Below are 26,698 nucleotides of genomic sequence, written 5' to 3'. Positions count from 1 at the left end.
TTATGATTTGAGCATATGTATTTTTTATGCTAAATGCAGTACCTGTGATATATTTGTCATTGTTTTGTGCTGTTAATTGATTTCCAATAATAAATATATACATAAATGCAAGCATATTTGTCCACTCCCATGTTGATAAGAGTATTAAATACTTGAAAAAGCTCCCTTTAAGGTACATTTTAAACATATAAAAAAATTGCAATTAATTTGGGATTAATCTTGATTAAATATCTTAATCGATTGACAACCCTACATATTCTAAACCAGTCTTGAAAAATTAAAATGATATCCTAAAACAAGACTAAAAGCAATAGACATTAATAAATAATGATGAACTGACTGATTTCTGCATTTAATAGATGAATTGTTTAATCATTTGGCCTATAAGGCATCAGAAAACTGTGAAAATGCCCATAACAATATCCTAGAGCCCAATTCAACATCATCTAATGTCTTGTTTTGTCCAACCAACAGCCCAAAACCCCCCCAAAATATAAGACTAACTATAAGGTGAGACCAAGAAAAGTAATTAATTCTCACATACGAGCCTCTGGAACCATCTCTCGATCAACTAATCAATTAATTAACACATTTTTGCCGCTCTACTTCCGGTTATTTAAGGAGACACATTGCATATTGTATAGGGAATGTAGCATTCTTTGTCTTGTGATTCTACAAGGTGAACCATGTGAAAAAGGCTGCAAAAAAATTTTAGATATAAAAATGCCAAATCAACAAATACTAAATTAAGGGCAAATACGCCACAACTGAGTGAGAAATAGTAAAATAATTTCCTCAGTAAATAAATGAATTCCCAGCACTGACCTGTTGCAATCCAATTCAAAACACTTATTAAAATTCATGGATGTGAAACAAGTTGAGTTCATAAGACAGAAAGTGATTTCCTTTGGAGGCTCCGCTCGTCCCTTTACAATTTGCTGCCATCTACAATTCTTAGAGCTGTTTTTCATCCCTCGTAATATTCTTGAGCATCATCCAAGAAGAATTATGTCTTGGACCATGAAAAAGAAATATCCTCTGCACACAGTGTTGCGCATTCTTTGTCGTTTATCTAGCAACCACACACAGTAAAACGTACTCTCGTAATCTACATTTCACATCTGACAGGTTTGTGTGTTGTTTACTCAGACAGTGCATATGGCACACAAGGGTAACCTAAGCACTTACAGCTTGCAGCCTTCGTGAACACACCATCCTTGGTGCACAATGGGGACAGCCACAGGCACCATCTCTTCTGAAAGACTCTACATCGTATTTAATTTAATTTTTAAATATTTTATATTTAAAACCCTCTAACACTAAAATATCCACTGCTGCTGTTATAATTCTTCCAGTGTTTAATGCACTAACTTTAAAAAAAATAAAAAAATATGTACATATCATTTGTCACTGTCAATATAAGTCCTAAACGCTTTACATGCAGTATATAGACCTGTATACATGTACATACTGTACATAATCATCCAGCCCATGTATAGCCATCAGTATTTCTGTCTTTCAATATTTGTATTGCTAACACTTAAAGAACACTTGACTTGCTGATAAACATTTTTATTTTATTCTTATGTATTTGTGCACTGAAAACATATAATTTCATACCATTATTTCAACATGTCTGAAAACACTATGTGTGTCTGACAGTTGAAGATAAACTAAAAGAGACCCTGATTCACTCCATAGAAGAGAAGGACATGCTGTGGAAACACCACAGGAAACCTGGAGTCTTCAGTGGTGCACATTGGAGCAAAACTGATGGAGATCGAGCTGAGCGAGTCCAAAAGAGGCTTAAAGGCAAGTATAACCATATGCCAGTTTTATCTTGTTATTTTTCAACAATAGGATAAGCATAATCCCTCTCATACACACAATTCATGTACATACACACACAATCCACTGTCTACCGCTAAAACAAACATATGCACACCCCCCCATTGATGTTCTCATTCATCCAACTCAAACAACCCATTCACTCCATCCACTTCACTCCATCTTTCCCTTTAAGCCCCGGACTACAAACAAAGGAAAAATAACAAAGTGGGATGAGACAAACTGTTTGGTCAGATCAACAGAAAGAAGAAGACTTTTCAGTCTGCCAAGAGGGAGCCCCGACAGGGTGTAGGACTGCTTCTCCACTAATTGATAAAAATGGAATTGTTGAAAATCAAAATAGACATTAGAAAGTAACAAAAGACAAACTAGACATTGTCCTGAATAAATTAAAAAATAACAAAACACCAGGGATGGTCTACCAGCTCAGAGCAATAAGGTCTTCAGAGATGATCTGATACCGCTACTCTTCAATTAATTGGACACTTGAGAAAACGTCTCTTCCACTTTAATGGAGGAAAGTGATAATTACCGTTTTAACAAAAAAGGGCAAAAATTGCATATGTATCTCATATAGAATAAATTATGTCCCAAACCAGGAAAAATTGTATGCATCTATTATGTCTACAGATTTGATTCCTTCATTTTAGATTCCTTACATTGAGATCTAATTCATAATGATCATTGTATGGGAATGCCAAATATCATTTCATATGTTGTCTTCATATTTAGGAATAATAAATGAAATGCTCTATTTACCAGTCTTGACACTAAGAAAGCTTTTTTCTATATTGTGAATATCTAACTTTGACTTTTGGCAAAATAGGAGAAAATGCAGGGAATTATAATCAGTGACACACATCAAAAGCTTGCACAGTATGTTGATGATGTAATATTATATGTTTGCTACCAAATATTTGCAATATCTGAAAGGTAGCTCTCAAAACCTCTCATTTCTCTTACTTTACTGCACATACCTAATGTGAATTGTATGGATCACAGTTTTAAAGCTACTTTGTACATCATATTTATTCTGATTATAGCATCTATCAAAGTATTTTGACACCATGTTTGCAGGAAAAGAGAGACTTGGGTATAAAAATGGGTATCCTGTTCGGTGTGGATACCCAGATCATGTTAACATTCTACAACGCTGTGCTGGAAAGCATCATTAGATATGGTATGGCATCATGGTATGGCACCCTCGCAGTCCAGTTAAAATCGAGAATCAACAACATGGTGAAAGCAGCAATGAAAGTGATAAAACAGAAAGACTTTCCGTCCCTTCACACTATCTGTGAGAGTACTGTTGTCAGACATGCACACAGAATTCTGAAGGACACGTCACACATTCTGCACTTTGAATACAAACTATTACCTTCAGCTAGACGTTACAGAGTTAGCAGATGTAAAAGCAACCGCTTCAAACTTTCTTTCCTCCCGACGTCTATAACACTTCTCAACAAGAAAACAGGTGAATCCTTGGTTGTGTAGTTAACAGGAAGGAAGCACTGTGACATTTTGCATTATGTCTCAAAGCTTTTACGGTTCTCTCGTTTTGCCTATGTATTCATATGTATGTTTTTCAGGGAATGTGCGATATTGAACATGATTTTCTACTGCGTCTTTGGTGTGCCTCTGTAATGTCTTGTTTTTAATTCCTATGTATTTACAGTATATATAGTTTTCTCAGGGAATGTGAAATATTTGACATGTTTTTCTACTGTTTCTTGGTGTACTACTGTAATGTATTGTTTTAAGCTGATTGAAGCTGTGTGCAGCGCTATTGCCCGAGCAAAATTTTGCATTGGGACAATAAAGTATAACTTATCTTATCTTATCTTATCTTACAATCCCCGTGAAAACTGGTGTCGTCTTTTCTTTGTGTTGCTTTCAGCCGATTCATCTCAGTATCCCCCAGGTCAGATCCGTAAGGGGTCGTGAAGTGAAAAAGAATTTCACACGACTATTTGACGGATTAATGAGGTCAAAATAACCTAAAATATTTGGGAAATAAAGCATGGCACATTGGAGAAGAGTTATATATATATACAGTCCAATAGTTAGTCTGTTGCTTCAGTGATTCATTAAGTGTGCTTTTACTTTTTTCCCAGTGGTTTGGCTGTAATCAGATATTTGTAACCTGGTAGGGGGGCAATACAAGAGGGATTGAAAATGTTTACCACGTTGGCAACATTTTATTTGCAAATCACAATCCTGAGTAGGAACAAAGGTTCAAAGAGTATAGTTAAGCCCATATGTATGCATGTGTTCACCTTTCAAAGAGATGAGGCTGGCATAAAACCAACTGTAAACAGAGTGGTTTGAAATCCTTCCCAGTAAAAAAAAAAAATACATCTGTAAAACAATAAATGAAATAGCCCTTGTACTCATCTGAGAGCTGGCATGTGCAGTATATTTCTATTGTCTGATTTTCTGTGTCTGGCCAGCGAGCACACACAGCCAGCTCTGTAGAGCGAGCCGCTTACATTTGCTCAATAATCCATTTACTTGCCTTTTCTATTGGCGTGACTGTAATTTTAATCACATGGGCAGTAGGGAGATAAGTGGGGAGCTGCATACTGAAAGCTGCTTGATGGTGACTTGGGTTGAAATCGAGTAATGGTTCCTTACTTGTTGCCTTAATCAAGAATCATCTGGTTATCTCCAGTGAAGGGAAAAGGAAAGGTGAGGGCAAGCTTGAAATTACAGCTAGCTTTTCTCTTCAATACTTTTGAGACTCAGAGATAAGCCGATAGTAGAGGATTCTTTTCATTAGAAATAGTAGCATATGGCATATGAAATGTATTTCTCTCCATCAGCTAAATTGTATGACATCCTAAAGTTTGATTTATGTAAGTAGTAGTATGTACTGTAGTTCCCATAATTATTGTTACTGTCAATGTGTACTTTTTTACTTAATTTCTTTTCTTTCATTTAAAAAAAAAAGATTTAACTATATATTTTTTTGTTTTAACGGGTGAGGGTTGGGTATAGAGGGGGCTTTCGGGGGAAAATACCAAAATATTGGGAACAATCATTTACATTTGTGCTCTATTTGTATGTTTTTGTACACCTGATGTTACTCCCAATAAATTATTACGGAAATATTAGAATATTAGAAATCTTCCTGATTAAATTATCAGCCAATTCTGATTTTGAGTGAGAAATAATGACCAATGTCTATAATTTAGATCCATGATGAACGATGGTGCGTTTGACAGAATTCTTTATTTACTCTTTAAGATTACTTCTTTAATAATTTCTGATTTTAACTTTTGGATCAAAACTGGAACAGAAAAGGAATTCAACCATCAACAATGATTTAAGTGCTGCAAAAGTAACACTTCAATATTTGATATGTTTTTTAGTAGGGTATGTATGAACGAACACATCTCATTTCAAAATGATGACTACTTTAAACAGATTCTACAGGCTTCTAGTTTTGCTCATGAGATCTCGTAACATTTACACAATGACACTGCGTGTGCAATGATGTAGCCACTCTCCTAGAGAATTGTCCGTATGCCACAGCGAGCCATATTACCATATCACCATCTTTACAGGCAGCTTCTGTCCCCCTACAAACCATTACTTGCTGCCTCGCCTCATTAGCATTGCAAATAAGACCTAAAGCAAGAACAGTGATGGCAGCAGCAGCAGCAGCAGCAGAGGAAATAGGACAGAATTAACAAATTATGTAAGAAGCGTGGAACGAACGGAAGGAACAGAGTGTAGCAACAAGGAGGTGGGTGATGAAGAGGAGGTGTCAAGTGCATATTACAAATCTGATTATACCTTAAACTTGACATTCTTAGATGGCATCCATTTCTCTTGGTGCCATACCTTACTCTTCAGGAGATTTATGTACAGTGCCCTCTTTGTGACAAGCAAAGCTCCAGTGTAGAGTTTTCTATCCCATTGTGTGCAATAATTGAACAGTAGCTTCTCCTTAACGCTAATACGTCATTGTTGATCAAAAAAAAAAAAATCCACATGGTGGAGAAAACATATATATATATATATATTTTCCAAGAACATATGACAAATTCCTATATAATGCATCATTTAGAAGTTATGGGAGTGAAACTTCTTTGTTGAGCAGCAATCAGACCTCAAATTAATTACCAGTTCTCATATCAAGCTGAATTTATGACAAGTTTAATGTGTTTAGAAAGCTTTTAACTGAAAAAACTGTCATTAAGATGTGGCTGCCTCACTTAATGGTTCTAATCCAAACCTTCTGGTGCAGTCAACGTGATATTCAGCTTCATTACTTAAATCGGAATTTTGTTAAATACCTAATGACATTTAACTACCGTGAACTGCTCTTTTCAGCTACTTTTAAGACAGGGCAATATCTGTAAACTTGGCTAGACAGACAGCGTTGCAGTGGAGTGAACAGGGCGAACATGAACAATAATACAACTTTTATTTGAAAGTGAAAATGAAGGTGAATCCAAACCTTACTACCTTCACTATACTGCACTTTTTGTGCACGCAGTGTTACGGTGTAACAAGCAAATACATGGACATTTCCAAGTTGTGAAAAGAATAGTCTGACATTTTGGTGAACATTCACCTTGTTTTTTTGCTGAGAGTTAGATGTTCAGACTCATGTCTGTGCATTAACTACGGACCTAGAGCCAGGAATCGATTAGCTTAGCTTAGCATAAAGACTGAAAGTAGAGGGGAAACAACCAGCCTGGCATTTTTTTTACATTTAGTTTTATTCACAGATTCAATTGAATAGATAAAATGTTTTAAATTAGTGAGCTTTAGAACTGATGTTGGAGAGCGACCAGCTGTTTCACCCTGCATACAGTCTTTGTGCTAAGCTAAGCTAATTGAATCTTGGCGTGACAGTAACGACTAAATTATTACCATAACTGATAAGAGTGATGGCCAAAACTACAAAAATCAGACCTTGTTTGTAAAATAAAAACACATTTCCATTCAGTCTTATTTGATGTTTTTAAATAGATAGCTTATTGCAATCAAAGCGATACGAGCTGCAATCCTGAATGAGCCACACTACAGGGGAGCAATGTTGGCAGAAGTGAATGAGTGCACGTATCAGCGGGTAATGGACTCTGAGAAATGCTGTAATGAAACGGTATCGAGAAAGAGGCCAGAAGGAAGAAAAGGGCAGGCCGTGATGTAAGTGCCACTACTCATCATCTGGTAAAGTCAAGGTCAGGACCTTGTGTGGTCTCATGGTATTTCTGTTCCGCTTTTAAAGAAATGGCCAGAGAGTCAGACTGATGTTGCGCTGAGTTGGCTAGGCAAGACTCAAACTGATTGCCCTTTATTCAACTGACCTTCTTCAGAAAGCTTTGCGTCAACCGAGAGCTAAAATGTATTAAAACGGAAAACAAACAACTACGGCCATGCATGTGTGTATTAATGAAAACCATTCCTATGTCCTTTTTTTTTCTTGCTCAGGAACTGGAAATCGTCTCTTTAAACGGCTTCCTCAGAGATCACATGTCAACAAAACAAAACAACGCTTTTAAATGCCAACAAATATTGTTCCGTGTTTTTTTGTGGCTGAACTTAATTGCTTGTGACATGCAATGAGACAGGGGTCCTCTCTGAGTCAGTCTGGCAATTATGTGGTGTGTAAGCTGGTCTGGTTTGTGTGGTGTGTCTGCTTAAATGTGGATACCCCTCCTCCCTCCCACAGTGGGGGCAGGTTCGACTTGGATGCTTCGGCACCGTGGCTGCAGGTCTGCTGAACACTCAGTGGGGGTAACACGAGGAGCCCTATAGTTCGGTAATGCAATATTCATGGTGGGGTGTGAGCAGAGCAGTTAAACACAGCAGAGTTGTTAAGAAGACCTTCCAACCCTCTATCAGGGAGCAGCTGCTGCTTGGGCTCGCTCCCCTCTCCACAGCCCATCCTCTCGCTCGAGCATTGTCTCTTTCTTTCGCTGCCCTCCCCTGTTCCCTCTCTGCTGCCTCTCACTCAACCATTAATTTTTAATCACAACTTAAATGGCTGCCTTAGCTGCGGCTGTGGGGGCAGCAAGTCAAGGGCTCTTGCCTCTAGTTACAAAGTAGGAAATAAATTTGAAGAGATCAAGCTAAACATACAGGGAGGGGAGAGGGCTGACTAGGGAGAAATGTACAGAGAGGAAAAATATCAACTTGCTGCTGCCATTACAGCTTAATTAGAATTTCAAACTCTTTCATCTCGGACTTTCCATCGCAACTGCTACAGGAAATTGAGATCAAATTAAGATAAGGAATTGGATTTTTAGAGTTTTTTTTTTTTTTGGAGGCCTTGAGAATGTAAGACGGGAGAATGAGTGGATTTAGATTACATGAGGTAGATACTTGGATTTGTCAAATGGCGGACACAGACTGATGGAAGAGCTTAAAACAATTACTTGGCAACAATTTTGATCGATTATTCATCTAAGGGATTTTTTTTTTTTAGCAAAAATGCCAAAACGTCACTGGTTCCACTTTATATATTGTAAGGATTTGCTGCTTTTCTTTGTCACATTTGATAGTAAACTGTATATTTGGGGGGTTTATACTATTAAGGCATTTACACGTTGGGAGCATGTTTTCGTGCAATTAATTCGCATGACAATATATTTTTTTGAGGGCTGCCAATTGATTAAAATATTTAATCGCGATTAATCGCCTGATTGTCCATAGTTAATCACGATTAATTGCAAATTTTTATCTGTTCAAAATGTAACTTAAAGGGAGATATGTCAAGTATTTAATACTCTTATCAACATGGGAGTGGGCAAATATGCTTTTTTATGCAAATGTATGTATATATTTATAATTGGAAATCAATTAACAACACAAAAAAATGACAAATATTGTCCAGAAACCCTCACAGGTACTGCATTTAGCATAAAAAATATGCTCAAATCATAACATGGCAAACTGCAGCCCAACAGGCAACAACAGCTGTCAGTGTGTCAGTGTGCTGACTTCACTATGACTTGCCCCAAACTGCATGTGATTATCATAAAGTGGGCATGTCTGTAAAGGGGAGACTCATGGGTACCCATAGAACCCATTTGCTCTGTAGTCCGAACCAGGATGGCCAACTTTATTATTTTTTTCAACCTTGACAAAGGAAGCGCAGGCAAAAGGTCCACTTCTTCCGTTCTTACTTTTCACAATAAAAGCCCTCAACATATAATATTCACAGGCGAGTATTTCACATTTTTGTGTTGTTTATTTGTTATGCTCCGGTGTGTAAAGGCCTTTAGTCTGACAAAATAAGCTATTTCAAAACACCAATTAAAGCTTTAGGAAATTGTGATGAGCATTTTTCAATATTTTTGACATTTTATAGACAAAGTAATCAATCAATTAATTGAGAGAATAATCAGCAAATAAATCAATAATTAAAATAATTGTTAGTTACAGCCTATGACTGACACATCATCTCAAAACTACCAAAATACAAAGAATATAATAAGAAATACAGCTCACAGCCGGAGTATATAAAAAGCTGAACCACATATTCATGAAGGACGAGGGTGTGTGGATGTTGTCAGTGAGGTGGCAGCACTCGGGTTTTCCCCTGCATTATTTATTTTCTGTATTGGGGTGGTCTGACCCACTCCTGTAATGAGAACTAGAGTCACGGTCTGTTTGGAGTCCCGAGGCAACGCCGTGCGACCGTGTCCCTGGATCACTGCTCAACCACACAGGCCTCTACACAGCCACTGTTTGCTCAGACTTCACTTGGACTGTAAAAGTCAAGCCTTGTTGACACATCTGTGCTGTCTCTCCCCGAGGCTAATGGCTATTACATCTGTCTGCTTCTTTTCAGAGGGAGAGAAACTACAAGAATCGCATGCTCTTTTGAAAACAGGCAAAGTGAAAACGCTGACAGCTGATGGAAAGCTGACAGCCTCCTCTGAGAGGAATTACCACTGTTGATCTTTCTCACAAGTGCAGTAAGGTGATTATATTGGTTAAGACGTGTTTTGATAGAAACGTTGATGGCCTTGTGGTAGCAGTGTGTCAATGTTTATACTTTTCACAGGTTACTCTTTACATTATTAGGTAATGTCATATTTTTCTGAAGTGTGCCCAACGAAAACATCATTTTCAACAAAATTACTTTTCACTGCTACAAACTGCTGCAGAGCACATTAAAACATGTTATATGCATATTGTAAGTGAAATCTTTAAGAACATGTACAGTTTATTGATTCAAAATATAATAAACTGGAGCGCCTTGATACAGTAGCGGAGTGGTTATAATGCTGTAACTGGTTACTGAGTGTTGATATTAATTAAATTTTTCAGCTTTATTGAATACTCGACTCTGATTGGTCAATCATGGCATTCTGCGATCTGTTCTTTCTTTACAGCAGACCGTTGCTATGGGCGCAGTTCTGATGTCAGACTCTGGAGGACCATTTTTATGTCAAATTATTGATTTCTTAAGTAAGTAGCCGCGTAATAAGCGGGATAATGTACAGCTAGCGGGTCATTGTTGTGAAATAAACACCTTCAGGCTGTACATTACTTATCTTATTTATGTTTTTGTTGTTGCAAAAAGCTTTTGACAAAATAGTACAAATAATCCTTCAATAGATAATAGATAATGCTGCAACAATTTTTTCTCTTTCACCATATCACCCACCCATTTCATTCTGAAATACGGCCAACATTAGTATACAAATAAATTCTTGAATAACAATTTGACATAGGGAAAAACAGATTCATTTATTTTGTCGGATTAAAAGTATAAATAAATACAAAGACCTAGAGCCTGATACATTGACCTCTGGTCTTATCTTATCGCAGATAAATCGTATATGGGCTGCAACTAACTATTATTTTCTTGTTTAAAGTTACAATCTCTAATATCTCCGCTTCGTTTACTTTGGCGACACCTATGGCGATAAGCAGTAACTGTCTGTGTGACGTCAGTTTGCAGTTGGTATTGGATTTGAACTTTTTAGTTTCATCGTCTGTAGTCATCGCTCTTTTCTTTGTTTGTTCGGCCATATTAACTGTTTCCTCGCAATGCTAGCAGAGGGCGGGAAAAAAAAGCCAGAGTTGAAGAGCGTGTGTGTTGCGTCAGCTCCGCCTACCCTCTCTGGCGGACCAACCACTGCCGGGTGATAGAAAACGCGTCACTAACTGTGCGCCACTTGTGATTTTTCCCGAAAATGTTGCCACTGACACACAGTTCGTAACACTGCAAATGCAAGGTCTTTCATCAGTGGACCATATGCTCAATCACCATTATGTTACCTCATTTGGCAATGGATAGTGGCTCAACAGACACTCAATCGTTTACTCTATAAAATGTCAAAAAATATTGAAAAATGTTGTTAGAAATTTCCTAAGTTCAAGGTGCAGTCTTCAAATGTCTTGTTTTACTACATTAGACAAAGAAAAGCTGCAAATCCTCATATTTAATCACGTTACTTTTGCTTGAAAAAAAACTAAACTGATTATAAAAATTGTTGTTTTTTTGGCTATAATTGGTATATGTGAACATATACACAAATATGTTGGCAGAGAAGTAACAACAAATTGCAGTAAAGACATGTCTAATATGTTGTGGATGCTTGATGGTGATTTAGAAACACTGACGTCATTACATAGTTGGTAATAAGTTTACATAAATTACATACGTTTACTTGTTAAATGTTAAGTGTCCCTCAGTGTTTTATCATTATGTGTATTACGGCTACAATTCTTTCAAAAAAGAAACAAAAATAGCTTATGTTGTGCATCTATGAAAAGAAAAAAGAATATCAGCCAATTTTTTTCAAACTCTCAAATATCAGTATTGGTATTGCTAAAAATACAGTTTCCATCGAGGTTCACAAGGAACTCACTGTTCTGTTACATTTCAGACTTTGGTGTAATATTCACTTTGCAGTTGGGTGGAAAAACATCCACCGACACTTTTTAACGACATTAAGTGACTCATTGGCTGTGTCTAGTTTAACATCCTCACCTCCGTCAGCTTCTTGAACTGTGCAAATAATCCACCTATTGATCCTCGATTGCTAACCTGACAAATTAACAAAATCAAGGCAGCACACTAACTGCATTCATGCTAGCTAGCAGACCTCTCACACACACACACACACACACACACACACACACACACACGCGCGCGCGCACACACAGGAGTAATCTCTCACTAATCAAGGACATCGATCACATTGCAAAGCACATCTGTCTGCATCCCCCTTCTCAGTGCCGAGCCAGATTGATTACTCTGACAGGCTTAGGACGGAGACAAAAGACGGAGGGAGAGAAAAGATGAACAAAATAGAGAAAACAAAAGGAAATGTGGGAATGAAAACAGAAAACAGAGGGCAACCAACATAAAGGTCCAGTCACAAAAGAGACAGATGCATCATACATTTTGTATTTGCACATAATAATCGGTGTTAGAGAGCTACGTCTAACTATAAAGCAAGGAATCTGTCTTTCTGTTTGTTATTCGTATATCTCGAGGACCTCTCATCCGATCTACTTCACTCTTGGTGGGTGTATTGTTGGGGACCCAAGGGAGTGCAGTGTCGAATGTGGTGCAATTTGGCCAGATGGTGGCGCTATAAAAATTGACTTTTGGCTTGTAACTTTTGAACCATAAGTCTCAGAAACTAAATTATATCTATTTATGTATATAAGCCACGCCCATTTGCGTCCATACTGATTTTCTGCCAAATTATTTGCTACTCCTCCTACAAATTTTGAGCAATCGGCCCCAAATTTGGTACAAAACATGTCTGGACCGAGCCGTATAAAGTTATTTTTATTGATTGTTGACCCTAACCCTACAGTTTTGCTCTAGCTGGCCCTCAAATTAGCTCAAATGCTTTGGGCAAGGCTTATATTTCAAAAAAATGTCATATCTCCTGAACGCTTTGTGCTAATGGGACCACAATTGGTGGATATGTGTAGATATGATGTTTGAGTGACCATGACAAAGTTGGTGCCAATTTGGCCAATAGGTGGCGCTGTAGCAACATCTAACTATAAAGGAAGGAATCTTTGTCTGTGTATGTATATATGACTGTCCTTCGCATATCTTGAGAACCGTTCATCCAATCAGCTTCGCACTTGGTGGGTACAAGCAGCTATATCGCGGTTCTCGACAACGCTGCAAAGACAACTTCTGGGGGCCAAGCAATCGGCCCGTTCCGGATGCTCCCGAACGGGCACTGCTATAGTATTTATAATGCACCCAAACACCGACATTCTAGTTGCAAAAGCACTGTGATGAAGTGAAGCCACTAAGTGCAGTTTGTGTACCTTGTGTGTCTCCATTCATGTACACTGACCCATATAAATACAGATTGTGACACCATAGAAGAATCTGTGATGCTGCTTTGAGAGGAGAAGAGCAGCGTTCAAACCCTGGATCAGGACGGACTGGGAATGAATGATTAGCTGTGCACTCCATGAGCCTGAGGTAAGAATGAAAACAACTACTTGTGATGGGCCCAAGCCTGCGTGTGAAAAAAGGGTTTTGAGTTATTTTTTTCTCTCCCAGGGAAAAAAAAAAAAAATCACTTGTACTGCGGAAATAATTTGGTTCCACAGCCGATGTTTTTTAAATCCACTGTGCTGAGTGCATGAAACAGGCATTACTCTCCTTGCTACACTTTCATCCACGGTATATTCCTGAAGACTAAATCAATTTTAACCTCAGGAGTATAACCCTCTCAGGCATCATCAGAAAAACTGGGTTGTGCAACAATATAGTAACATCTATATCTATAACAAAGGACACAATAAGCTTCTCACACACATCTATATCTAAATGCATTCACCACACAGAGACAGATAGCCGTTGAAACCAGGGCAGCATGTGCATACGAAGCTCTGTAACACACGATAATAGCATTACATTAAATAACAACTCAATAGAATCTGCAGAGAGAGAGCATGCCATTCATGCAGTAAACGTGACACTAAAGAAAGCACAGGCACGTCAAATGCTGATTGATATGGATTTTGTAATGGTGACTGATAAAGGCAACAATGCTTAGTTGAGATAAGCAAAGACAAATCTATTGCTACAACAAAGAGCAATTTCTTTACACAGGCTTTTCACCCTTTGCTGAGACGGGAAACCAAGAGGTTTCATTACCAAGGGCAGCTGATAAAACCTCTGGGCTCAAGCGCAATCAAATACTACACAAAGCTCTCAGGCAAAGCATGTCTCTGTCAAGACTGCACAGCACTAAAACTAATTTATTTCAATGATATAAAATGCATCAAAATCTGATCTAGATCTACATCAAAATATGCCAAATATTTCTTAAGTGCAGTAAGATTAACATGAGGATATAGCAAAACATGTTCCATCTAGTGTATCTTGAAATGTTGAGATAATTGAACAAAATCTAAGATATGCACCTGGATCCTTATCTGTACTAAAAACTAATCACTTGCTCTTTTACACCACTGTTGAGATCTTGATCCTGATAACACCATAACCTCCATGGCAAAGGTAACAATTAATTTCCCTCATAATAGCCATCTTTTGTGCTTTTTCTGTAGATATTGGAAAAGTAACCAAGTATAAAGTGTTTTAACACGGTCTCATGGGAAGGCGTATAAATAGCGCGACATTACGACGGCATTGCGTGTGTCATGAGGACGCATTTTAGGCTTTTTGCGTGTCATTTGTACACCACGCAAAACAAAACTACGGTAACATCTACAGTTAGGTTTAGGTAACAAAACCTATCACTTAGGTTTAGACAACAAAACCACTTAGTTAGGTTTAGGAAAAACATCATGGTTGAGCTTAAAATAAGTATGTAAATTTAGTCAAATACGGAAACAACGTAACATAACTATGGAAAACACGTCACAAACGTCACTAAAAAACATGTCACTAACGTAATTTACAAAAGAAACACCGGTCTCCTGGTTGAAAGTCCTGTGTTTGTTGGACACAACAACCTACCCTCCTGCCCGCCATAAGCGGCCTTTCTCGCTTTTTATTCTACGTCAGTAGCTCTGATCGTAGCATATTTACGCGGATGCGTTTACACTGCAGTCAGTACAGATAACATGTCGTACAAATGTGATGCAAAAAGCAAGAAATGCAAGCTCAAAGAATTATCGTGTCATTTATATGTATTTTCGTGCATTCAAGCTGGTTGTTTTCTACCAAAGCTGTAGTTGAGGTGAAAGTGGGAGACCGTTGTTTTGACATGTAGAGGACCAGATTTAGTCCGTAATGGATGTGGACATGATTTTGTTAAAACTAGAATTTTCTAATTAACTTCTGAAGATTCCCGTAAACGTCTCTGTGAATCTACACATAGTGAGGTGCCATGGGAAACTGCAGTTCACAAAGGCTCACAGAAAAGTAATGTGTACACCTACCAAATCTCAAAAAGCCCTTAGCATCAAGCAAGCTGATCGTATAAAAGTATAAAAGTATAAAAGAAAAAGCCAAGAAAATGTCTCTGAACACCCCCTGTGTACGTTCCCCTACATGCAGCCTGGAGAAGCGTGTTTCAGCCTGTCTGCATACGCAGATGTGTACGCACAGACCCTCGCGGACATGGGCAGATGATGAAATGATTGCAACCAAGTGGATGCAAAATGTATAATTTGGGGCTTAAGAAAGTACAGTATGTCACAAATAGGTTACAGCACATTCTTTCCGTTATTGTCTGTTGTACAAATTTCATAACAATGCAGCAAAATACTGTTACAGATTAATTTAGTTCAGCGAATGCAATTCAGCAGGCAGGAGTGTTGTCAGTGAATCTGTAAGGACAAGCACATCTAGTATGGCAAAGTTTATTGCTTGGGGCTCCCTCTTGCTCCCATGCCTGTGTGCTCTGGTCTCTGCTCAACAGCTCAACTCAGCTCTCAGCTCTCTCCTCTCTCCTCTCTTCTCCTCTCCCCATTAACCGGCTGACAGATCAGTAATAAACACAGCCTGTCACCTTCAAGGCCTGCCTCTCATTTACTAGAGAACACATGAAACCCCGCTCTCTTGTTCCCTCTCTATCTATCTCCCTCTCTCTCTTCCCTTCATCCGCCGGGCTCATTGGAGCTGAAACCTGATTTTTGGCCCCGGCCGCCTCCGAGGCAGCGAATTCTCCTCTGCACCCAGATAGTCCTGAAAAAGGCATGAATATTAAATGGAAAATCCATGAATAAATAATCAAAAAAGGACTTCCGTCGCTCTAACCTCTTTCTGTCTCCCAGCAGTGGATGACAGAGGAAGAGTGCAGGGGAGAAATAGAGGAGACAAAAAAAAAAAAAATCACGACCACCTCAGGAGAGAAGGTGGACATTTGTTAGGTAATTGGCTTCCTCTATTTGCAATCCCATGGTGCTGCGATTTCACACATAAAACAAAGCGGTAATCACAAGGTAACTGTGCAGCCGATGGTTAGAGGAGCAAAATCCAACTGCAATATTTTCCCTCGAAATATATTGTGTTATTTCCATATGTGGTGCAACCTGAGGGATAAAAGCCATACATATTGCAACAGCTCGATAATGTATGCGTGGAAAATGCAAATGATATTGAAAAGAGAGCTGGAAGTGCAATGTGTACAAGGGATATGATGTTGAATGCATAACAAACAAATAAAGAGAATCATTTATATGTGATATACACTCACTAGTCCCTCGGCACGTGGCTGTTACACAGGAACAAGTAAATATAGATTATTTTGCTTCAAGCTATTCCCAGAAGGGTGCTTAATATGTATTGTACTGGATTTCAGTGGCCTGCATTTTTTAACAGAGCACATGGAGACAAAATCACGAGACAAGCATACAGTAGCTACTAGTGAATAAGTTACTGTATGTTTTGCTGCTCTATTATATGTGTTTGTGTGGATTAGTGTTACATATAGTGTAAATTGCAGCCCCAGTGTCATCCACTAATCATCCCTGTGATGAGTCCATCAAACAAATTGAATTTGAGCAGTAGAATAGTAGTTAAAAGGAAACCATACCCCTTTTATGGCATCTATTCTCTAATTGCTGCCCTATATAGCATTTTTCATTGTTAGTGGCAGTCCGCCATTTAATGGTTAAAATAATCTGCACAGAGCGGGTTGGATGATAAAAGGATCTTGAAAATGTTCACGATAAAAGTTTCTACGATGATAAATTTGAGATTTATATTTTGATAAAGTTATTTTTTAATCCGTTTTCCTCCACCTACAAAAACACTACACGAACAACCACTGTAACACGGTGGATAGATTGTTTTGAACGTCAGAACCACCACAAAATGACTCGTTTCACTGTCAGAATTTGATCAGTTCGGTCCGATAACATTTGGAAAGTCTTGAAGACCCCCACGATTTAATTATTTTAAGTTATTCAAGTTAGCATAGGGGTAAGCCGGAAGTTAGCCGGCTCCACCGGTGGAAGTCTCTGGTGCGCATGCTCTGCCCAGTGAGCAATTAACAGTTAACATTTTGCAGAAGTAGCGTGCAGCAGTGAGATGGCCAATAAGATGTGTCGATGAGAATGAGAATACTCTTAAAACTGTAAATTGAGCATTATTATTACTAAATATATATTGTGTTAATGATCAACATTGAGCAATATAAAAAAACATATGGTGATAACATTTTTGGCCATATCGTCGGGCCCTATCTTCACATGCACGAGGGACCCAAGGTATGCATATTTTATTGTATTAATTGCATCTCATTGATGCGAGTCCGCTTGCTGTTGACTCTGCTAACTCTGTATCAGAGCTGTATTAAGTTACTGCTAATGCAAACCCAACAATTCCTACTGCTGCTGCTTCACATTAAAAGCATTCAACTGGTGAAAGACGGGGTAGCTTTTATTGTGAAGCTGTCACAGTAAACGCAATGAAGTTGTCATTAAGGCTATCTGCTATTGTGTGGAAATCACATCACGGTTGCTCACGGCGTGATGAAAAAAAAGGCCAATTATTGACTGACTTCTTTATTAAAACAACATGAGTTTGTTTGGCTGCACTGTAAACAGTTTAGGGGTGGGAGAAAAATCAATACAGCATAGTATCATGATATTTTGTGTGGTAATATTGTATCAATACACATGTCAAGTGTCTATCTTTTATTATATAAACTATTAACCTCTTCCCAATCCGACGGCCCGTCGCTGGGCCCGGCTGCTATTTTTTCGGAGGTTGGAATTGGCACAGTGTTAAAGCTACTGATATCATATGAAAACCTAGGAATCAATTTGTACCAATGCCATGTTAGCTTGTTGGGAAGAACGCTTAATAACGCTCCAAAGTTACTTAAAGCTTTAGTGAGGAAAAACTGGCATGGCCATTTTCAAAAAGGTCCCTTGACCTCTGACCTCAAGATATATGAATGAAAACTCTGAGGTGAACAGAGTGAAAACTGTATCTTATCAGATAAAATAGATGTTGACTAACTGCATAATTTGCAGTTGAAAAAAGGTAATAATCCCAATATATCTTCACAGCACAATACTCGTATCATGACTTAAGTATCGTGATAATATCGTATGTAGGGGGCTCTGGTGATTCCCACCTCTAAAACAGATACACCAGTGTCCCTTAGCTGTTGTATGTCTGACAAATTAGCTGCTCAAGGAGTGATTGCTGTAGTATTGAACTGCACTTGTTGTTATCACCAGTATCCGCCGGTATCACCTGAAGGATGAGACCTTTAAGGCCATTCAAGACGGTGAGAACATTTCCCGTACACAAACATGTAATAATGATAAAGACAGACCAGATCGCACAATAACTGAGCTCACAAGACGTGAGAAATTATGGCTTAATTTTGTTGGGGAGAAAAGAGAAATAAAAAATGTCCTCTAGTTTGACGATGGTAAATTGGTGCAATTGGTCTATAATTACCCAGCCCATTGTTTTCTCTGAGCTTTACAATATACTACTAACAGCGTGCACGTTTAAGCAATTTGTTTTTGCTGGTGACAGCCAGATCCAACTGGCAAGAAAAAGAAAACCTTCATTTGGAGAACCTCTTTATATTGTTTTAATGAATGGTATAATGCAACACAAATAAGACAGAGATGGCTGTTAATGCTGTCCATCAGTAAAAATAAGAGAAACTCCATTTCTCATGATGTCAAATCTAACCTATCAAGAGTACATATTTCCATTCATGCTCAATAAATATAATAATAATAAAACATCACTCAATACATGGTAAAAAAACCTGGCTAAGTGTGGGAATATTCCAAAGAGTGTTTGCTATTGATAACGGCTTGAATGGCTGTAAACTGGATTCTGCTGTACATGAGAATAGATAATCTAAAGAAGTGGAAGAAAATGATGTTAGCGCCTTGGGCTTAAGACCGGAGAACTACTTTGTCGACCTTGAGGTCCTTTGAAATGACTCCACTCTCCAGAGATTTTGAGATTATATATATATGTCAATGACTTACGCTAGTCGAGATAAAAAGATCTCATCATGACCTGCAGCTGGAGCTGAATTTCTCATCTTAGCAATTATATCCATGACTTCCTTCCCTGTAGTTGGATCAAACCTCAGCAAAGGAGAGCTCTTTTGTATCTGCCGGAGAGCCATCAGAGTGACTAATCTTTATAGAAAAAGATAAGCCAGTACTCCCAAAGCACTCGCTGAATTCATATGTAATATCACAAGAGTTATACGCTCGGCACCAAACTGAGCGAAGAGCTGGAGATGACCTTTTCTGCTTCTAAAGCTGCTAAAGGACGTTCTGTTTTGTTTCTATAATGGATGAATCTTTATAGAACAAATGCACACTACAGAGCTGATTTTTTTTTAATATCGTGATAACATTTTCAGCCACTCTACTAGCATTACTTTGAAGCCTGCCAAATTATCCCAAGAAGGAACAAAAGGCATCAGATGCCTTGAGCTTATCAACCACATTTTGAACACTTGAACTGTTGCTCTCCTTTGACTAATTCAGTGCTTTAGTCAGTTTAATATGGGAGTGCTTGTACAAGAGATTTGCACGCTTCTTTTTTTTTCTTGCTGGTCGAGCACTCTTTAAACAAGGCTTAAGGCCATTTGATTCACTCACGGAACATTACTCTGGCTATCCACCCTTCATGCTCGGAAGCAATAGGATTTTAATTCTTCGGAGGCATCATAATAGGAAGGTCAAACATAATTCTCAGGTTACCTAATGCTGTGTCCGCCAGAACAGCAAGTAGCAGCTTCAGGCTCGTTGAGCAACAACAGTCCCAGCATGATGGCTACCAATTTCAGCTGAGATGGACGGTGATCAATAGTTCTACAAATACTGAGTTGGAAGAATCGAAAGTTACGCTTAAATAAATTCAGTTGAAGATGACAAAGGGGATGGAACAGGAATGGTTTATGTTGTGAACAAACTCCCTACCTGACCAAAAGTGTTGCCAACACACTGTAGATTGATTACAGTAGTCTGACCTCAGATCTCTGCCAGACTACAGGATGTTGTTCAGATTCTAGTAGGGGTGGGAATCAACAGAGGCCCCCACAATACGACATTTTATAATATGCAGTATTGTGATAAGATATATTGTGATTATTACCTTTTTTCAACTGCAAATTATGCAGTTTGTCAACATCTGTTTTATCTAATAAGATACAGTTTTCACTCTGTTCATCTCAGAGTTTTCATTCACATATATTGAGGTCAGAGGTCGAGGGACCCCTTTGATAATGGCCAAGCCAGTTCTTCCTCGTTATAATGTAGCGTAACTTTGGAGCGCTATTTAGCGTTCTTCCTGACAAGCTAACATGACATGATTGGGACCAATCAATTCCTAGGATTTCTAGTTTCATACAGTACCAGTATCTTACAACCTCTGAAAGACAGAATAGTGGATTGTTAAGAGGTTAGTAGTTTATATAATAAAATATTTGCAATACCATGCTGTATACATTTTTTCCCCCACCCCTAGATTCTAGTCATAAAATTAAACAATGTTTGGTGGCTAATTGTAATGCCTCCAACTGGTATGAGATTCAGTATGAGGCCAAAAGATTTCGCTCATGAATACCTGCATGCTATAAGATAATGAACTGTCCTCTGTAACCGAGGAAAACAGACTACTGTTGAAAATCTGTTATGGGCCTGATGAGGGTAATTTCCTTTTATACAATCTCGGAACCCATCAGCTATCGGTCTAATGAACGATAAGCCTCTTGGGGCAAGGGGCTTTATTTCTGGGGTTTCAGCGGCAGCCAGCAGATATCCGCGACAAGACTTCCTTTTCCATGCGCTGCTCATTGTTTACAGTCCGATTAGCAATGCGTTCCACAGCTTTTACTCTCCACACGGACTGTTTACCTGCATTAAACCAAAGCCTGCTCAGACGTGATTGGTCTACTACTACTATTCTATTACTACTCGGACTACAAACCAGAACGTTTCCGATTCCAAAATCTCTAAACATATTCTGCATATGAATGCAGAATATGTTTATAGCGATTATCTTTTATCTATCTTTTTTTACAAGAAATGGAGCTGAAAAGTTAAAAGTTTCATTAAAAAAATAATAATAATGTTATTATAGGGTGGAGAGCAGATTTGGTTTGGCATTTTGTAGTACAGCTAACAAACTCTACACGGAGAAAATGTTTCAGTGGTGTATGATTCTTGTTTCACTTTTACTATGTGGCTATGTACACACCAGCAGTGTGTGCATAGCCACATCATACAGAGGATGTCAGGCTATTAAAACCATGCAGCAAGCGAAGGATAGCTATAAGGAAGGGAAAAGGAAATGTGGGTTCATGTCAGAGAGCCCAAATAGCTTTCAACACCCAGACTGACCTTCAGCTTACACAGAAGCACACACACACAGATACACAGGATGTGACCATAAACCATAATGCACATCCCTTATTACAGGGAGTGAGCCGTGGCAGTATGCCATTTTAAATGTCACAGACTCCTCCACGGGGTAATGACTGATCAACCTGCGCCTAGCATAGCCTAGCATATAATCTACAAAGCCAACTGTAAACTGTCTGGAGGGGTATCACATTATTTGATAATTGCCAAATGCATCCAATAATGTTCAACCATATGTGGGTGTGCTCGCTTTTCGTCCTTTCCAGCTTCCATGCTGTAATATGCAATATTACTAGACTGCCAGTAAAGCAAAGCGTCAGCTAGAACTGCCGATCCTACAAGAAACAAGACGCTGGACTGCAGCACTATGCAGCTCTCGGCTCATTTGTTTGGCTTGCTTGTCAGAAAAAACAATTCCCATACTTATAAAAAACCTAAAGGGATGGTTCAGGCATTTTTAAGGTCAGGGTTAAGGCGTTCACCAAGCTTGGAGAAGCAGACAGGAGTACCGACACCAGAGCAAAGCAATACAGAGCTGTGGACGGGGACGGCAGAAAAACGGATTTTAACCACCTAAAAGAAAGACCTATTCTAAATATAACATATACTTAAGCTAATATTGATTTTGTTTTAAGGCAGCCTTTCTTGTAGGTGGCTAAAATAACTTTTTCTGTCGGCCCTGTCCACAGCACTGTATTGCTTTGCTCCGGTGTTGGTGCTCCTGTCTGTTTTTCAATGCTGGGAGCACGCCCGACTGTCATCTACCGTAAGTAATACACCTACTAACTGTGGATAAGTACCTCATACAACCCCACTTCAAAACACCCAAACTATGCCTTTAAGCAGCTGCAAATGATTATATATAGCACAAAATGCAGAAGAGCCAAAGTGAAGAAAAACAAACCTCTAGCAAAGCAATTAGACCAAAATGTTTTTCATCACTGAGTAGCAAACAGATTAGTGGTGAATGAAATTGAAGTCATACTGACTTTAATGGATGGAGATTATAGCCGTTATGTGTAAGCATTTGAACTGAATGTATATCTCAAATGGACCCCAGGAAGAGCAGTTGTTGCCAAGGTAACAGTTAATGGGGATGTAAATAAATAATAAACAAGAAAAGCCATGATGACTAGCTAGCATTTGACAACCTGATGTTTTATAATGTCAAGGCTCGTTACTTAGTTACCAGCTAATATTTATCAAGGCTCCCACTTTTCCACAGCATGACTGCAGGATTTGCTTAATGAAAGAATCCATCTCAGCCGCCACACATATTTTCACACTATCTACCACATTAACGATTAACACGCTAATGAAAACAACAATTGTGCGTGTTATGTAATAAAGCACTGCTGAAAGGACTGGAAAAAGCAGGGAGCTGTAGCCTTTTTCTGGCTCATTCTGATGAGGCATGAGATGGTTGGCAATGCCAGTGACAAGCGGATCTTGTCGATGTAAGCTGCTGTGGGAGCAAAAAATACTTGTGCTAAGCCCCCCTGAGTAAGATGAGCGGCAACGCCGTGACCCGTGAGATGCAGTGGGAATTGAGGTGGAAGAGGGGGCGAGAGAGCAAGAGACTGAGATAGTGAAAAGCTCTGGTGACAGAAGAATAAGACAGGCTGGACTGTGTAGGTCCAGTGGGTCAGGATAACTGATCCAAATGCCGGGCTAATGGCTAGAGCAGGGGGCACGTTGTGATCAATGCACACGACATGACAAAAGCATGCAATGCATGCAAAACTGTACACACATGTACAGAATGAAGACATGGTGCTACGGGAGGTATGATGGGTACCATAAACACATTGTAATAATAGAGGGGTAAATAACTTTGGTGCAGAGGTGGGACCAAATCATTGTTTTACAAGTCAAGTCCCAAGTCAAGACAGTCAAGTTCCAAGTCAAATCCCAAGTCAACACAGGCATGTCCCAAGTCAAGACAGGCAAGTCCCAAGTCAAGACAGTCAAGTCCCAAGTCAAATCCCAAGTCAGACAGGCAAGTCCCAAGTCAAGTCAGGCAAATCCCAAGTCAAGACAGTCAAGTCCCAAGTCAAGACAGGCAAGTCTTGTGTCAAGTCCCAAGTTCTAAACTTTGAGTTTTGAGTCCTAAACAAGTCATAATGAAAAACTTTTATATTTGGTTTGATTTATGTGATGGGACCCCGATACCAAAAACATTTCACAGGTTCTTGAATTACACATTGTCCTTCATCCAGTGAGGTACAGTACATACAGACTTATCAACTGGTGTCTGTCTCCATTTCTGAGGGGATATCAATGCTCTTATGTGAATTTGTTACATTTTGTAAGGAGTTTTGTGTTGCTAATTGCAGGATATTAACTGTTAGTTTAACTAAAATAAGTACATCAGTCACAAGGCTGCATTACTAAACAACGGGCTGAGAATACGTATATCAAATAACACATGTGAGAGTCAGAGCTGGAACAAAGCAGGAAGACTGTATTGTACCAATACACCTCCTGGCAGGCAATGATATGCAAAATACCACTGGTTCAGAATAAAGGTAACGTGGTATGATGTCTTTATGGATGGTATTAATATGAGGTCATCAAAACAAAACCATAAAGTAAAGGTTTACTTAAGTGTTTCTCTTTTTTTCTGAGACAGCATTTGATAATTTTTTTCAGAAAACAAATCCGTAAGGTTGAGTATTTGTCCCTTTGGGGAAAGTTTGAGCCTGAAACAGGCTGTAGGTACTGTAAAAACGAATCATAAAGTCTATTAATGGTTAACAATTTACTACGGGCAAGTTCAACAAAGCCATATTTATTTCACCACCGCTAGAAAGTAAGCTGCTGATTCATAAAACCGCAAGCTACTGTAGGTTTAAATAATGTAGGTGCACATTTCCCTACAGCGATCTGTGCTTACGACAGCAAGCCTGTAACGATGCGTCAGCATGTTTCATCAGGTCAAGCCTTTTATTCAAGACCACGCTAATGCCAGTTAGAATGAAACATATAAACAATTTAAGACTTTAAAATAAAGTACAGGAATACATGAGTAGCCCGTGTAGCAGCAAAGTGCAACATATTGACCACCTCTAAAACGGAGACAAAGACTTCTGAAACCTTCTATATCAGTATCAAATTCAACACATTTCTAAAGACCTGCTAAAATCCTATACAACAAGTTTCTTTTTACTGGTCAGATCTGTCTCTAAAACCTTTTTAAATGTTTCTAATTTTCACAAAAATGGACACACGGTCATCATATCCATTGTATTAAGACACAGCTCCTGCTACATTTCACCTTAAGCCTCTCAAAAAAAGCTTTTTTCCATCAATCTGGAAAGATCTGAAAGAGGCACAGCTGCATAAACAATCCTCTCAAGTCTTTAGAGGGTTTTGAAATATTAACAAAAGAGCTTGCAGGTACATCATTTTGCAGCAGCGGCTATGGCAGCAGAGGGAAAATGTGTTTGAGTCCTATTATAAATCACACAATACAGCAACAACACTGCACATCCAGGCCTGGCTTGTCCCCCAGGCAACCTGACAGCAAAATCCCCGTCTTTACAGATGGCTCTCAGAGACGATCTGTACATGTGGCGGGAGAACACTTTGTGCGTGTAATTTTATAACATATAACATATAGTAATCAGACCCTGTGCCTGGCATTATCACTCTTTTGCAGGTCCATTTATGCATGTGTGTGCGCATACAAATTCAGAGGAGAAGGCTGATAAAAAAAAAAAGAAGAAATCCTTAGTGGGCTCAGGCTAATTTCATCCACTTCACTTCCCCTTACATGAAAGAAGTAGGACTTACAGATCTTGTGCTTCCCTTTCATGGGGAATTTCACCAGCAGCTCGTGGGGGTTGGTGCAGATGAAGACGAATGGGGAAGCAGACTCCTCACAGGTATCAGGGAGCTGCAGGGGGGGAGGGCGAAGGAAGGAAAGAACAGTTTAGCATCACAGAACTAGCATGACCACATTGTGCTCAGAATATGGTAAATCTCATGATGCCCGGTATCACGGTAATGAAAAATTCAGTGAGCGTCTCTGCACCTACATCAAGCGAAATGTCCTCCATGCCTGATGTAATACCACATGCCCCGACAGCAACTGATTGTTATGAGTCTCTCTGGGTTTTATGCACTATAATTGCACAGCTAATGATGCGGTTGCTAATGAGATAGTTGCACCACTTGCGGGCAGCAAAGATGAGACAAAATGTATTACAACCAGCACCGAAATCCAAGACATCCAAACTATTTTTTCAGATGTGGATATTAGGGCTGTCAAAGTTAACGTGATAGTAACGCTAACACCACTAACTTTTTACACGCATTAACGCAAGTGCGATCTTTAGGTTGTAACGGGCTCAGTCTTAAAGCTAGAGTGAAGATACTAGTATTATATGAAACTGGAAAACTTAAGGAATCCATTGGTACCAACCATGTCATGCTAGCTTGTTGTGAAGGAGGATAAATAATGCTTCAAACTTGCACTACATTTTGGGCAAGGATAAACTGGCATGGCCATTTTCAAAAGGGTCCCTTGACCTCTGACCTCAAGATATGTGAATGAAAATTGGTTCTATGGGTACCCACGAGTCTCCCCTTTGCAGACATGCCCACTTTATGATAATCACATGCAGTTTGGGGCAAGTCATAGTCAAGTCAGCACACTGACAGCTGTTGTTGCCTGTTGGGCTGCAGTTTGCCATGTTATGATTTAAGCATATTTTGTATGCTAAATGCAGTACCTGTGAGGGTTTCTGGACAATATTTGTCATTGTTTTGTGTTGTTAATTAATTTCCATTAATATATATACTACATTTGCATAATGCAGCATATCTGACCACTCCCATGTTGATAAAGAATATTAAATACTTGACAAATCTCCCTCTAAGGTACATGTTATATAATCCCGATTAACTATGGACAATCATGCGATTAATCACGATTAAATATTTTAAACGATTGACAGCTCTAGTGGATATACACCCTGTCAAACACACAAATAAAACTGTTAAGACCATGTGTACAATATTTATGTGTTCGTCTAGCAATTACACATAGAATCGTTAA

At 38.8% G+C, this 26,698-nt stretch overlaps 1 protein-coding gene across 1 annotated transcript in view; it reads right to left on the bottom strand.

Annotated features, from left to right (window-relative positions):
• trip4 (thyroid hormone receptor interactor 4) overlaps nt 1–26,698 on the bottom strand; it is a 94,782-nt gene that overhangs the window by 34,059 nt on the left and 34,025 nt on the right. Inside the window, exon 12 of the mRNA XM_074621945.1 lies at nt 25,432–25,534. Within this exon, the coding sequence (XP_074478046.1) occupies nt 25,432–25,534 (103 nt within the window). The remainder of the gene's footprint in view (nt 1–25,431; nt 25,535–26,698) is intronic.

The sequence above is a fragment of the Sebastes fasciatus genome, chromosome 2, assembly GCF_043250625.1.
Source record: "Sebastes fasciatus isolate fSebFas1 chromosome 2, fSebFas1.pri, whole genome shotgun sequence".
NCBI lineage: Eukaryota > Metazoa > Chordata > Actinopteri > Perciformes > Sebastidae > Sebastes > Sebastes fasciatus.
The sequence above is the reverse complement of the archived record's forward strand: the minus strand, read 5'-3'. Positions and strand labels throughout refer to the sequence as shown.